This window comes from Gobio gobio, assembly GCF_949357685.1.
Source record: "Gobio gobio genome assembly, chromosome: 20".
Lineage (NCBI taxonomy): Eukaryota > Metazoa > Chordata > Actinopteri > Cypriniformes > Gobionidae > Gobio > Gobio gobio.
The window spans coordinates 33,419,258-33,435,371 of record NC_137113.1 but is presented as its reverse complement, the minus strand read 5'-3'; the positions used below and the strand labels follow the sequence as shown (position 1 = coordinate 33,435,371).

General features: G+C 38.1%; 1 protein-coding gene across 1 annotated transcript in view; it reads left to right on the top strand.

Moving 5' to 3' along the window:
- Positions 1 to 1,055: 1,055 nt before the first annotated feature.
- The window catches only part of drosha (drosha ribonuclease III), a 53,141-nt gene continuing 38,082 nt past the window's right edge, over positions 1,056 to 16,114 (top strand). Inside the window, exons 1-9 of the mRNA XM_079801757.1 lie at positions 1,056 to 1,186; positions 2,588 to 3,321; positions 5,306 to 5,612; positions 5,900 to 6,041; positions 9,202 to 9,362; positions 12,753 to 12,833; positions 15,047 to 15,133; positions 15,237 to 15,323; positions 15,900 to 15,971. Coding sequence (XP_079657883.1) covers positions 2,588 to 3,321; positions 5,306 to 5,612; positions 5,900 to 6,041; positions 9,202 to 9,362; positions 12,753 to 12,833; positions 15,047 to 15,133; positions 15,237 to 15,323; positions 15,900 to 15,971 — 1,671 coding nt within the window. The 5' untranslated portion in view covers positions 1,056 to 1,186. The remainder of the gene's footprint in view (positions 1,187 to 2,587; positions 3,322 to 5,305; positions 5,613 to 5,899; positions 6,042 to 9,201; positions 9,363 to 12,752; positions 12,834 to 15,046; positions 15,134 to 15,236; positions 15,324 to 15,899; positions 15,972 to 16,114) is intronic.

The following is a 16,114-nucleotide window of genomic DNA, read 5'->3' as shown; positions in this document are numbered from 1 at the left end:
TGGTCTGGTTCTTTTGAAACATTACAATCAATACAAACTTGAATAAAATCCAATTATGAATTGTTTACCCTGGTGTTTGCTCAAGCATCCAAACATCCACTTGTGATCATGGCTAGACTGGCTAGTGTTGCAGAGGAACCTGATTAGAGACTGATCTTCTGAAACGGTAATGTACTGTAATTTTTACATTTACACAAAATATTTAATACAAAACGTTAAACTATACACATGAAGCGCATCTACATTTTAATTTGTTATAAAAGAAGTATTGGTATAATAATAGTTATATAGCAGTGCAAATGATTCAGTTTTCTTATTTTTGTTTACTTTTTTCTGTCATATGTAAAAGTTTCAGTGCTCCAAAAGATATGAAAATGGATCACCGTGAGGGAGTGTATGCCATCCTCTATTATTTAACTTAATGATTTACCAATGGCTAATGATTGGATGATTAATATATGCTGAGGACGTAACACTGTGGAAGAGAGAGCAGACCATTACATACATTAAGAGAAAGGTCAGCTAGAAATACATCAGGTTCATGATTATGAATAGCAAAGACAGAAGTGGTGTGTTTCTCTAGAAAGAGAAAACAAAAATACTTCCTTAAAATATGTGTTATAAGGTTCTATCTGACTCCCCCCCCAAAAAATATTCTTATTCTACACAATGTTGTGAACATTTTGGGACTTTTTATTTAGAAAACAAAATGGTTCTATCTACAAAGTCGAATGGAATAGAAAAACTTTGAAGCTCAATATTTCAAAACTGCTCAGAATGCAGATATAACCATATCATTCCAAGGTGGCATTATGGATGTGTAATGTTTGGGAGCATGGTTGAACAAAAAGCTATCCTTCAATGTACTTATAGGGAAAGATTGTTTCTTTCCCCTTGTAAATGAAGAGTTGCCTTTCTGCATCGACTCTGCACACTCCAGTTCAGTTGGTGGCAGTGATGCACCAAAAGAACAAGAATAAGACTATTTCCGCGAGGAGTCATTTCTCGCGTTCTCATTGGTCACTTGTCATACAGCCTAAATCTGATTGGTTGCAGCAGCACACACCGCGTTACCAACGAGCGAAGGATAGCATCTCAGCCTGAGCATTTTTACCTCTGTCAACATAAAACATTATAAACAGCACTACTGATTTAGTTCCTAAGCTTTAGCTAAAGACGTCTAAAGGTGAGTTTTATTCTTCAGGAAGTTTTTCGGCTTCATTATTAAAGTGCTGTTCTGTTATAGAATCATAGGAGATGCTGAAACTGCTGTAGTGTAACGTTAGATATATTTTTCAGTGTTAAAACACCAGGTGAAAATGCCTTAGAAAAGATGCATTTGAGAGGGATAATACATTGTTTCGAGACTCGACAAAAGACCTGTATCACGAAGCGGGCTTAACTTAATTTTCCTTTGCCCTGTCAAAAATGTTACTGTCTCAACCACAAAAACGAACAAAAAAACTGGGCCCTTGTAAATTGCTGCATCCAAGACGCTAGAAACGTCGTTTTCTTTTGGCCTCATAATTAGAAAATGCCACTATGTCGAAAGAAATGTCTTTTCACTCTACTCGTTAGCAGCTTATTTTATTAACGGAAAGTTCACATTCAAATGAAAATTCTGTTATTTACTCACCCTCACGTCGTTCCTAACAGATATGACATTATTCTATTATGAAGAATGTTGGTAATCAAACCCTGTTGAAATGTTGATTACCATTGACTTCCACTTTATGTTTTATATTCCACAAAAGAAAAACAAAGTCATAAGGTTTTGAAAGGAATGAGGGTGAGTAAATGATGACAGAATTTTAATTTTTTGATGAACTATCCCTTTAAAGCAATGGTATTATTCACAACATCCATTAAAGTAGTAGAAACCCGAAAGCATGTAATGTATGGGAAGGTCAAGATTACTAAAATATCACACTATAAGTAATTTTATCTCATGATAAGGCTATATCACAGTAGTTATTTTTGCTGCAAATTGTTTCGATATTTACATTTTTCATGAAACTTGACAATTCTTGGTACCAACTTCGATAACGCTGCAAAATAAATTATAGGTTAAGTAATGTAATACACCATACTAATAAAATGACCAAGAATTTATTGAAGTCAAGTAAATGATGATAATAGTATAATAATACATTTTAAAATTCAGATGTGGTTTCCTCCAGTTCTGACTGATTAGTTCAAGTACATCCTTGGATAACACATTTTTTAATGTTCCACTTTAAACATTCTACTAAGTAACTTTGTAACTACATATAATCTAACTCTCGTTAGATTATTAGTAGACTGTATGCTTAATATCTGCCAACAATTTATTTTCATGGTTCCCTAATAGACATTCTACAGACTATAAGTAACACATTGCAACTACATGTCAACTTATTCTATTAACCCGAAGCCTAACACCTAACCCTAACCCTAACCTAACTGTCTACTAATAAATCTACTCCAATGACATGTAGTTGTAAAGTTACTTATAGTCTTAATTGGACCATTGCAATAAAGTGTAACCCATCCTTGTACAAAAATCTTCTATATCTATATATTTCTTATGCCCATGTTTTCTTTACAGATGTCTTTCCACGCTGGCCGCGGATGCCCGAGGGGAAGACCAGCCGCTCCAGGCCCAATGTACCGGCCCACTCCGCCACGGTATCACTACGACCCTCCGGCTGCTCCCGGTCCTGTCTATAACCCTCAGGGCGGCAGTGGCTACATGCCACCTTATCCTGACTTCATGCCTTTCCACTTCCCTCCACCATCACAGGGTTCTAACATTCTGCCCCAATGTCCCTTACGCCCACCGGTCTTCCCAGAGCCTCCCCCTTTTCCTCCACCTGCTCCTCACAGCTCAGACGGCTCGGCTCCCATTCCGGTTCAGAGCTCTTACCCCTACATGATGCCCAATGTCCCACCCCCACCGTTGCCACCTGTGCCCCCATCAGTGCCACCCTCCATGCCCTACTCGCCATCATATCCCATGAGCTACCCTCCACAGCCACAGCTCCCCCCTCCACCCAGTTTCAACCCAGCATATGTGCAGCCCGGAGGTTCCTTCAAATCCGAACGCTCCCGCCCAAACACTCTGCAATACAAGACGGAGACATGTTCCCGCTCGCCTGAGAGACTTCGTCACCATGACGACCACCGGCACAGGAGCTACGGAGGTTATGGAAGCCGACATAACCGTGAGTTTGGAGGAGAAAAGCGGGATAGAGGGGGCAGTTCAGAGCGCAGGCGGTCAGACAGTCCGCGTTGTAAAGCGGACTACGATAGAGGGCGTGTGCCATCTAGACATCGCAGCAGGTAATTCACTTCACTGCTCACTACTAATATTTAGCCTTTTGCCTTTCATTTTGCAAATTGCTCACAACAGTAAGTGACACAAAGGCTGCGTTCACACTGCAGGCTGAAACGACCCAATTCCGATTTTTTTGCCCTTATGCGACCTGTATCTGATCTTTTCATGACAGTCTGAACGACACAGATCCGATCTTTTCAAATGCGACCCAGGCCACTTGGGTATGTGGTCCAAATCCGATACATATCCGATCTTTTGAAATGCGTCTTCAGTCTGAACTGCCAGGTCACATGTATCCGACCCGCACGTCGTTGATACGCAACAAACGTCATCATTGTAACTCCCGTTCCTTACTCCAGTCCAGTGGTGGCGGTAATGCACAATAAATAGTTGCTAACCGCCAATAAAAGAAGTACGCACCTGTTGCTAGCCAATACACTCCAACTCCAACGCGTTTCTGCACTGTTATGGGCCGCCGCAGACGTGTCTCTTCCCGTGACAAAGTTAGTTGAAGGCGCTCGCAAACATAATTGAAGGTGGATCTGGTCATTCTGAAGTTACTGGCGAATTCGGTATCAGTAAAGCCACTCACATCAGTATCCCACCACTCCTGGCTGCGACTCCGCACACACACGTTTCTCTGTACCGACGTTGCTACCACTGCTCCACAAAACGCCATGGCCAAAAACCTTGCTCTCCTCCTCTTTTTTAATTTTCTTCTTAACATGAGAAGGTTGTAATGGTGCTGGCTCCGTTGCGAAAATAACTTTAATAAAGCTAAACGAACTCCAATGCTGACACCCATATTTGGCTACTTCCGTAAACAACAAGTGACGTCGTTGACCGTTGAGTACTCTTCTGCGCATGCGGGTCACTTCTGGGTCATTTCACGTTCACACAGGAGATCACAAAAGGTCGCATTTAATTGGAAATGTGAACGGCCTTGCAAAAAAATCGCATTTTTTCAAAAAATCGGAATTGAGCATTAAGCCCTGCAGTGTGAACACAGCCAAAATGTGATGCTTTGGGACAGTCGAGCCACCCAAGAGTGTGTTTTTAAGTTTAACACCAGTTATGAGTCATTAAAAGAAAGCTTTAACATCAAACACAACACATACATGATCAGGCATAACATTATTACCAAGTGAACAACACTGATTATCTCCTCATCATGGCACCTGTTAGTAGTGGGTGGGATTTATTAGGCAGCAAGTGAATGTGTTAGAAGCAGGAAAAATGGGCAAGTGTAAGGATTTGAGAGAGTTTGATTAGGGCCAAATTGTGATGGCTAGACGACTGGTTCAGTGCGTCTCCAAAACTTCAGCTCTTGTGGGCTGTTCCTGGTCTACAGTGGTCAGTATCTATCAAAAGTGGTCCAAGGAAGGAACAGTGGTGAACCGGAGACAGGATCATGGGCGGCCAAGGCTCATTGATGCACGTGGGGAGCAAAGGCTGGCCCGTGTGGTCCGATCAAATAGACGAGCTACTGTAGCTCAGATTGCTCGAAGTTAATGCTGGTTCTAATAGAAAGCTGTCAGAATACACAGTGCATCGCAGTTTGTTTCATATGGGGCTGCAATATCCGCTGATCAATCAGGGTGCCCATGTTGACCCCTTTCCACCGCCGAAAGTGCCAACATCTTGGTGCCAGAGATACCACAGCACACCTTCAGGGGTCTAGTGGAGTCCATGCCTCAACAGGTCAGGGCTGTTTTGGCAGCAAAAGTGGGACCAACACTATATTAGGTCATAATGTTATGCCTGATCGATGTATATCTGTCCTGATAAAAAAAATTATGAATATATTATACGTCACTCTTGTAACTTGTCATGATACCAACATTTCAGTAGTCTGTACCAATATGAGTTAAATTTCTCGATTCTTGGTACCAATTTGGGTACCATATCAAAAACTATTGGAATTTTTTTTTTTTTTTACATGTATATATTTATTATTTTTACAACACTAATATTGCGTTCATCCACCAGAGAACGATATCGGCATAGAGACGAGCCAGGTTCGCCCCCCTCAGACAGACACCGGAAACACATTCACAGTCGCTCAGGCAGTCGAGAGAGAAAGCGCAGGCGTGTGGAGGAGGATAAGGATAGGAGAACTGATGGAGGCTCTAGCAGTCGAGAGAGACCTGGGAACTTGAGCAGGAATAGAGAGGCAGAGGAGACGTCCACTGACCGCCACGAGGAGGAGAAAGGAGAGGATGAGTTACTCAAACCTGCCTGGAACCGCTGCACACATGCTGAGAACTACTACTCCAATGACCCAATGGACCAAGTGGTAATCACCGTAGTGAACACAAACAGCTGACAAACTTAACAGAAGTTGACATGTCGGGCTGCTCAAATAGTTTCATGTTTTGAGAGATTTATCCTGTTACAAACTTTAAGAAGTCAAAATAACAATGATTTTCTTGTAGAGACTCTGAACAATAATTACACTCTACGCCTTTAAAATGTGCAGTATATATATGATCCAGAAGAGATTTGTACCAAATATTGTGTAAATCAGATACTTTGACTTCAGGAGTTGTTACTTATTTTCCATGTGTTATTACTCATCTGTAGGGTGACTCTACAGTTGTGGGAACCAGTAAGTTGAGGGATCTGTACGAACGCTTTGAGGAAGAGCTTGGCCGGAGGCAGGAGCGGGCCAAATCCACCAGGCCTAAATGGGAACCACCCAAGACCAAACTGGACCAGGATCAGGGTACCGTATCCCAAGATTTTAAATATGCACATACTCTAAAATATTTACCAACATAATATGGTTCAAGTCTACATGAGTCCCTTTTTAAACAAAACTTATAACTTTATAATTCATAATATTGGTTATTCCATTTTTATTTCAATCTGTATGTAAAATAAAGCTAAAAAAGCTACACATTTATTTTCTCTTGAATTGGAAATGTAATAAGAGTCATTTGAAAGCCACAAGCACAGTCGAGTGGAATAAAACATCCCACGCTGTTATACTAACACGGGCTTTAAACTGAAACCTGAACTTGGTCCATACCCAAGATCGTTTAACCCCACCCGACCATTACATTTACATGTTAAGCCCAAACCCAAGGTCCATTTCTCACTGCAAATACCATTTTTGCAATATGTTGTATTTAAAGATTGTAAATGTATTTGTTTACCATTGCAAGCAAACACAGGCACAGGGGCCCCATCAGCACAGCAGTAAGAGAAAAGGCATGGACTTACCAATTACGTCCATACGTAATTAACTTTGCTGTGGTCGAACAGTTGTAACAGTCACAAATTTCTCTAGAACTCAAACTTTAAACTTCAAAAAGTTCTTGCAGTGTTGCTAAACTATTTACACAAATATATCCTTCTCAGTAGCCTATAAGTTATGAAGGAAGAGAATGGCATCGTGAGTTGATAATAATTCTTCCAGAGTGCAGCTTTTCCTGCATCATTTCGAACTGTGATAAGTTTTCCCTCAGTATTTTTTGTGTTATCGTACTCATGGTTAATATTTGCTTTCTGTCGTCTGCTGTGTTGTGACCGAAATGGCGCGAGAGTGGTAGCACATGCGCAAAACAGTTTTGTGATATCAATGATATAGCCTATTATAATGATAAAATAAAAATTGAGATATAAAACTATATATAGCCGATTTATTTTTTCTTAGTTACAAAACCGAACCCGAGGCTGTTCATTAAACATTAGCCCCAACCAGACCCAAAACCCGCAAGTTTTTCGGGACCCGTTGGGCTTGGGTCGGGTAGCAGACCTCTATAAGACTGTGGTTCCCAAACTGGGGTACGTGAGGATACAGAGAGGGTACATGAACAGAATGCTGAGTTTTGCTGTTCATTTAATTCTTCCCTGCCTTAAAATAACATTAAAACCGAACATGTATTTCTAACAGGCACAATGCCGTAAATACATGACATCCAATCTAAATACCACATCAAAATACCACATCAAAACGGACTGCATCCATTTCCACACAAGCAGCGTGCATATAGGTTGCGTGCAGAGTCTGCTGCCTTTTGCGATACATTACTGCCATTCTCGACAATGTACCTGTAGATTTAGCACTTACTAGCATGAAGAACAAATAGCCTGGCATAGAAGGTGCATAGAGATCGATTTAAGACTCAAATTCTCTTTGATACGAAACACACCCTTTGTGAGTTCTTGTTTTTAATGTTGATACTATTATACAGTGAGGAAAATACGTATTTGAACACCCTGTTATTTTGCAAGTTCTCCCACTTAGAAATCATGGAGGGGTCTGAAATTGTCATCGTAGGTGCATGTCCACTGTGAGAGACATGATCTAAAAAAAAAAAATCCAGAAATCACAATGTATGATTTTTTTAACTATTTTCCTCACTGTATGTGCATGAATGCAAAAGTCCAAATATCCACATGAGTATACAACAGTTCAACAAACAAAATGGTTCATTTTAAACACAGTATTGTCAGTATTTTCTCTATTTTGCAACAAAATAATAGTTCCAACAAAAGCCACAGCAGAACTACAAAACACAGCTGTGTTTTGTGAACGAATCTGCATCTTTGAACTAATCGTTGTGAACAATGATTCGTTACTGAATGAATGATGGCTCAACTCGCGCATTAAGACAGTGACTTACCGCCACCTATTAGTGGTTTTAGTATTTAAAAGAATCACTTTTCACGTTTTTATCATAGAATATTTCTCTATTTAACTTTTTATTTTATTTTTTATAAACATTATTAATGTTGTAAAATATTTTTTAAAGATAAAAAATGCACTGGTAAGTCAATTTAGGGGACAAATACTGTCCCTTAATGGAAAAGGTGTGACTGCAGTCTAAGTGGAAGAGAGGGGGTATGCAGAAGGATGGTAAATGCCTCAGGGGGTACTCCAATCTAAAAAGTTTGCGAACCACTGTACTAAGAGATGGGGCCTAGCCTAGCTTTAAAATGAACCAGTTTTCTCCTACAATTAGAAAATAACGGAACAAATGATGTGCAACACATATACCCCTATTAAAATCATGACACCTTAAAGGGATAGTTCACCCAAAAATGAAAATTAGCCCATATTTTACTCACCCTCAAGTCATCCTAGGTGTATATGACATTCTTCTTTCAGACGAACACAATCAGAGTTGTATTACAAAAATCCAGGCTAATCCAAGCATTAGATTTGGATTAAAAGTTGCTCTGTTTTTGAAGTCTGTAAAAAGTGCATCTGTCCGTCAAATAACGTGCTCCACGCGGCTCCGGGGTGTTAATAAAGGCCTTCTGAAGCGATTTGTGTTCGAAAAATATAGTGTTGAAAGTTGAAAGTGAAACTCCAGATGCGTACGTGACGTCATGACAAGCCTACCTAGTCACGTTAGTCTTTCGATCGGCAGGGGAACTTTCAACAATTTTTCCATACATTGAACAGGGAAGGCGGTCAGACGAAAGTTTACTTTATAAAGTTTTAAATATGGATATTTTTCTTACACAAACGCATCAATTTGCTTCAGAAGGCCTTTATTAACACCCCAGAGCCGCGTGGAGCACGTTTTTTGATGGGCAGATGCACTTTTTATGGACTTCAAAAACAGTGCAACTATTAATCCAATTCTAATGCTTGGATTAGCCTGGATTTTTGTAATATAACTCCGATTTTATTCGTCTGAAAGAAGAATGTCATATACACCTAGGATGACTTGAGGGTGAGTAAATTATGGGCTAATTTTCATTTTTGGGTGAACTATCCCTTTAAGACCTTAAAGAATGTCATCAATGTTTAAGCAGATGTTTAAGACAAGAAGAGATTTTATACAATCAAAAATGACATGCTGTAAAAGATGATTGTCAGTTTGTTTTAAAAGTATAAATGTATATAAAAATATTTTATAATTGTGCAGAAGAGAGCTCCAGCGAATCAGAGTGTGAGTCTGATGGAGGTGGTAGCAGCTGCTCCAGTAGCTCTGACTCGGATGTGTTTGATGTCATCGCTGAGATCAAGAGGAAGAAAGCTCACCCTGACCGCCTCCATGAGGAGCTGTGGTACAATGACCCCGGACAGGTATGCTTCACCTTCACTGTAGCCTCTTTGTGCTGCGAAATTTTGCTTTTATTTTATGTTTTGCTCAAATGCATTTTAAAGGGGTCATAAATTGGAAAAATAAAATTTCCCTGATCTTTTGACTAGGGGTGTAACGAGATATCGCGATAAAAAAATGTGACGATATGTATCGTTGATGTAAACCAAGCCTGCCGCACTTGTGTTAAAAACTGAAGCCAAACCGTCTCGATCGTCCCCAGGTGGTTGGTCCCATTATAGCTCATGACCCCCGCCCCTCCATGTATTCTAATGGACGCGAGACAAACTAAACTATCAAATTACACTTCAAAAACGTTTTTCCCAAAGATGGCTTCTGTCATTTTAGGCAGTTTTTATCACAATGATTTAATTTCAAGTGTTTGTTTTTTAAATTAGTTTGGTTTTAGTTGGTTATTTGATGCTATAAAAACGTGGGGTGTGACGTCATGATTGACAGCTGAGATTGAGCGGGAGGAGATTGACTTTTTTCGGGAGGAGATTGGAGCTTAAGCTTTAATTTCTACATTTTCATAACTGTTTATTTCACACCAACATAATGAATTGTTCTGCATCTGCGAGAGTGTGGGCGGGCTTTTGATATCACGGCTCTACTTCCTGCTCTTCCCGAGGTCACTACTGCGCAGGCTGGAAGGTAGTGAAGACTATGATGCAAACGATATGATTCGCGATGATATAGAGTTGTTTTATCCAAGGATTTGACCACTTGATAAGTTATTTTTAACAGAAATTTTCTCAGGTTTCATAAAAAATATCTTCATTTGTGTTTGGAAGTTAAACAAAACGGCATGAGAGTGAGTACATGACGAGATGACAGAATTTACATTTTTGGGTGAATTATACCTCATAAATACAGGAAGCTGAGCCTTGGATAAAACAACTCTGTATCGCAACATATGTTAGATACATATAGTCACATTTTTATATCACGATATAAAAATATAACAATGTATTGTTACACCCCTAATAAGAGGTCATTGTACTATAAAAATATATATAAAATATATACGTTTCAGAACTCAAAACTTCCTTGCAATGAAAGACCGCCTCTGCTGAAGATGATCAACACCTACTTCTACATCATTGCCTCTTTAGCCCAGCCCACCGATTTGCGCATGTCATGTAGTAGTAAATACGAGAGAGACACAAACACAGGATTACTCGGGCAACAAAACGATAGATATTTGATTTACCGATAGAGAAAGTTCCAGATCACATTAGTGAGACACTGTTTGTTTGCTTAATTTGACTGCTTAGCTGAGATCGCTCTGTGTTTCTCTCACACGAGTCACCACACACGCAAAGAGAGAGCGAGAGAGTCTTACATACTACGTAGAATTGGTGTGCTACTTGTGAATGATATTCTTTGTTGTGTTTTCTTGTCAAAACTGTTCATTTGGAATTACTCAGCCTTTACTGTCGCAGCATCCCTGTTTTGATTTCAGCAAATCAGTTCTAGCGAACGCAGACAACTTGATTAATATTCATTAACGCAGATCTTAGCATGCTTTATATTGTTATTAGTAGTAGTATTGTCCCATCAGTATAGTATTATTGTTCGTTTTTTTTACAGAAACGTTGAATGACCAAAATCGCAAGCACTACCAGCCCTAAGTTCTGTTAAAATGACAAATATGCATTCATACATTTTCATTCATACATGGCACTGTACATCCTGTCAACTATAACTGTAGTAACAGTACTTAAACTTTATTTGCCACAACCAAGACTGTAAGATATGAAATATGCATAAATGTATCACAGTTCGCAAATGTGTCAACTATGTAACAAATTAAACACCTTTCTGTATTGTCTTTGTTTTAACATTAATATAATAACTACCTCACAAATACATAAGGAATACATTTTTTAAAAAGATGATTAATTACTGCACTGTCACAGACTGGAGTATTCTTAGTATTTGAAGTGTAGGTTCTTTGTCTTCCGATTCATGATCAGGCTCTGGTGGTTGTCCTTTTCAGCATCGGAAGTTTTCAAAACAATTTCACGTGTTATGGTGAGAACGTTGAAAATAATTTTAATATACAAATATTACTGTTACCCAATCATAGCAGTGAGTGTTTACTTTCAAGTCTTGAATGTGGCATCAAAACGGAGTGTTTCAAAGACAGGGTCAAAAACGGGATAGAAAATAACAATTTAATTCTAAATTAGTTTTAATGTAATCTTGCTAACATTATAAGTTGACCTCAAAGAACATTATAAGTATTTAAAAAAATGCAGCTTATGACCCCTTTAAACTAGTGATGCACCAAAATTAATATCACTGAAACCAGTCAATTCTAGACACTAGAGGCCAGAAAACGAATCCAGAAATACTAATTTAACTTTTCAAATGCATAAACAAATCCTATTAATATTATATTTGTATTAATTTGTTAGTTCACCTCCAAAAAATCCTGTCATCATTAACTCACTGTCTCACTCGCATGTCGTTCCAAACCTGTAAGACTTCCGTTCATCTTCTGAACATTAATGAAGATATTTTTGATTAAATCTTGATTAAATCTTTTTGATTAAAAAAATTGACAGCTACTCAAACTACCACTTTGATGCTTCAAAAAGTTCATAAAGAGATCATAAAACTAATCCATATGAATTGAGCGGTTTAGTCCAAATATTCTGAAGAGAAATTAATTTAGTCTTTTCACACATAAACATTCATCAGTGCACACATCAGGTAAACGGAAGCTCAAGCATGTTCGACGTGCGAGAACCAATGAGGCTCATTCTCGTGTGTTACAAAGCACATTTGAGCTTCTGCAAGAGGTTTGTTCTCACGTGCCATAGCAGGTTTGGTTGAGCCTCTGACACTTTTAACTGACTTGCTCTGCAAGCTTCTCTTTAAGCATTAGTACACATCTATGCCACAGCCAGTGATGTTCGCTCAGTACCGATTTCAAATCTGGAGAGTAAATATAATCCCTAATTATAAATTCATGACATTTGTGTCAACATCTCTATGTCAACATGCACCAATGCTTAACTTTCTATATATCCTAATCATTTGTTAACATGTATTATTTACTTCAATTAGCTCATTGTTTCTGCCTTAAATTAATACATTGTTAGCTAACTGCGTGATTTGGATATGTACATTTCTAAAATACATAACTTGGACACAGTCACCTCTGATAACAGATCACTCAAAATTTTTATGTAGACGCATGCATTTTCTGTAAAGCTCCTTTGAAATGATATGTATTGTGAAAAGCGCTATACTAAAAATGTGAATTGAATTGAAAGTACAACTGTAAGTTTAATGTATGTATTGTTATGGTTACGGTAAGTTACATTTATTCTTATTTTCTTGATCATATGCTTAAATCTCAGATGAATGATGGACCATTATGCAAGTGCAGTGCCAAAGCCAGACGAACTGGAATTCGACACAGTATTTACCCTGGTGAACAGGTATATATGCCTTCATGCAATCACCTCATCTCTCTTATGCAAACATATGAAATGTAAAAGTTTCTGAAGTTTAGAATTAATGAGATAGCTGGAGAGAAAGCACAGACAATAGGGGTACAGGACAGAAGCTTTAGAAGCTTATGCTGAGGAGTTCGATAAAGATGTTATATTCTGAAATTATACAGATGGGAACCCTTAATAATGAGCTAGATTTTTACATAATGGGCTAAATGATTGCAGGACTCTGATGGATCTATGATTGCGAGCACTTGGTACTAAATATTCTCACGTGTTACTTTGGTTGGACTCTGAATCTGATATCTGAGCCAACTAGTGTTGCATTGGGTGTCCATTCACACAGGACACAGAATGTGAAGTAATGGAAGTAAATCTGGGAACCTCAGTATGCATTTTTCAAAGATGAACCGCATTTAATTGGACAAAACACAATGTAGATCTTAAGTGCCAGACTTGTGAGTGTTGTATATTAGCACCATGTTGCATTTCTCACAGCAGGCAAAAGGAAGGTGCTTTCCCTCACCGTTCCATTCAATCAAAAAAAATTAAGAATATCTAACCATGTCCTTGTCATCTGTAAACTTTTTCTGCCATAAATGAATAACACAAATAATGACTATTCAAATAATGAATAAACCTTTATTTTGATAGTTCACTTTAGATGTTCTACTAACTGTATTAGTAGACTGTCTGCTTAATATCTGCTAACACTTTATTTTGATGGTCCCCTAACAGACATTACTGACCATAAGTAACTTTGCAAGTACATGTGAACTTATTCTACTTAACCTAAGCTAACAGTACTATAAGAGTTAGTTGACATGTAGTTGCAAAGTTACTTATAGTTAGTAGAATGTCTAAAGTGGACTATTAAAGTGTAACCCAAATAACTGATTGGTTGTGTTTTACAAGAGTCTGTCATTTCATTCTCCCGATTAATGTGCACACATCAGTATCTTTCAATCCGTACCCGCACTCAGCGTTCAAAGCTTCTCTAATTGGCAAGCCTTTGTTGCCATGGGGTCAGAAGGCTTTTAATTATGACTACTTAAAGAGAGCATTCTTGGAACATTTTGAAAGTAATGCTGATGTATACCGATATTGCTTTAAAGGGTTAGTTCACCCAAAAATAAAAATTCTGTCATTAATTGCTCACCCTCATGTCGTTCCAAACCCGTGAGACCTTTGTTCATCATGGAACACAAATTAAGATATTTTTGATGAAATCCTCTGACCCCTCCATAGATAGCTATTTAATGAACACGTTCAAGGCCCAGAAAGGTAGTAAAGACATTGTTAAAAAATTGTCCATGTGACTCCAGTGGTTCAACCTTAATTTTATGTAGCTACGAGTATACTTTTTGTTGTGCAAAAAACAAACAAAAATAATTTCTTTATTCAACAATTTCTTCATCAAAAATATCTTAAAAAATATTGATGAAAAAATAAGATTAACAAAGATCTTACGGGTTTTGAACGGCATGAGGGTGAGTAATTAATGACAGAATTTTCATTTTTGGGTGAACTAACCCTTTAGGTTCAACATAGCTCAAGAAGAAGAGACCCACAGGAACTGCAGGCATGGATGAAAGCCAGACAATAGAGTAAAGAGGAATTTGGAGGTCACATTCATGAAACTGTTCCTGACAACTAAGCTTGCTGCGGTAGTCAGTGTTACCGGCCGTACACCGATTACATTATTGGACACCGCCCCCACTGTCCTGTCCTTTTGCTTTTTTATAGAAATAAAAACCATTTAGTTCAGTTCATAAACAGAAGCGACAATTATAAACTTAGCTACAGAATCGCAGCACAGAGCAAGAGTCAGATTTCACTGATGTCGATTTATTTGTAGGATATTTTACAGAATTTTAGCTCTTCTTTTTTTTTCCTCTGATGTAAGACATTGTTGCCTTATGTTGATTTTCATGTTGTATACAATTTGTTTGCGTTTTTATGTTAATTCTAGACATAATGGTGATTGTGCAGTTCTTGGTATTCAGTTTTATTCTGAGAATAATATGTTGCATTTTGTTGTATCTGAAAAGTTTAAACCAAGCATTTTAAATGTCATGAATGTCAGTCATCAGTCTGGGATATCAAATATCAAGCTGATTGGATTGGTGATTTTTCTCTCTCTCTCTCTCTCTCGCTCTCGCTCTCCCTCACTCGCTCTCGCTCTCTCGTTCTTACAGCCAGTGAAAGAGTGTCGGCCGATGAATAACAATGCTGGCAAGCTGTTCCACTACAGAATAACTGTGTCCCCACCTACCAACTTCCTGGTAGGTTTCTGTGCTGTCTTAAACAAACAAATTCATCAAATTATTATTTTTTTTGTTTCATATTGTTTCTACCATTCAATTTAACTCTTGCTCTCTCTTTCAGACAGATAGACCCACGGTTATTGAGTATGACGATCATGAGTACCTGTTTGAGGGCTTTTCCTGCTTTTCTCACACACCACTTACTAATGTAAGCATACGACTGCTGCGTGGTTGCGTTTAAACTATATAACTAGATAACCACATTATCTACTTATGTGGTTAATGTATCAGTTAAAAAAAGAATCTAACCTTGTCTGTGTTTACTTAAACATCATATACACAAGGTTTAAGTTTTTCCTGCTTATAACTGTAGTCCAACAGCTAAAATAACTTTTGATGTTCTAGTTAATCATTCACTCATCTATATGCTATTTCAAACTTGTATGACTTGTTTTCATCTGTGGAGCTCAAAAGAAAATGTTTAGCAGAATTTTTGCGCTTCTTTTTGGTTCTTGCATGCCTTGAACAATTCTTTATCTGACATATGTTCTGTAGATATCTGATTTTAAACTTTTGTGAATGTCTCACCTAATATACTTCCCTTGTGAGTGCATTATTGTGGATTTTGATCGAAGGATGTGCAAAAAGGATGTTACTGATACTGTAGATCATCAGTTGTATTTAAGTTAATTTACTCAAGTGCTTATGGAGTAAAATCAGTATCAATGGGGGTGAGTACTGATGAGTTTTAACATGCAGACACGTGTTTTCCTCCCCGTTTTAGATCCCTTTGTGTCGGGTTATTCGCTTTAACATCGATTACACCATCCACTTTATAGAAGAGATGTCACCTGAGGTCTGTGGCACTCCACATTATCACATTTGACACTGTCCACATCTTCTCCAGTTCAAATGGTTATAATTTGTTATAATTTGCATATTCAATTAACATTCTCATAATGAGACAAACATATCTTGACACTTTTAACTGTTAACAAT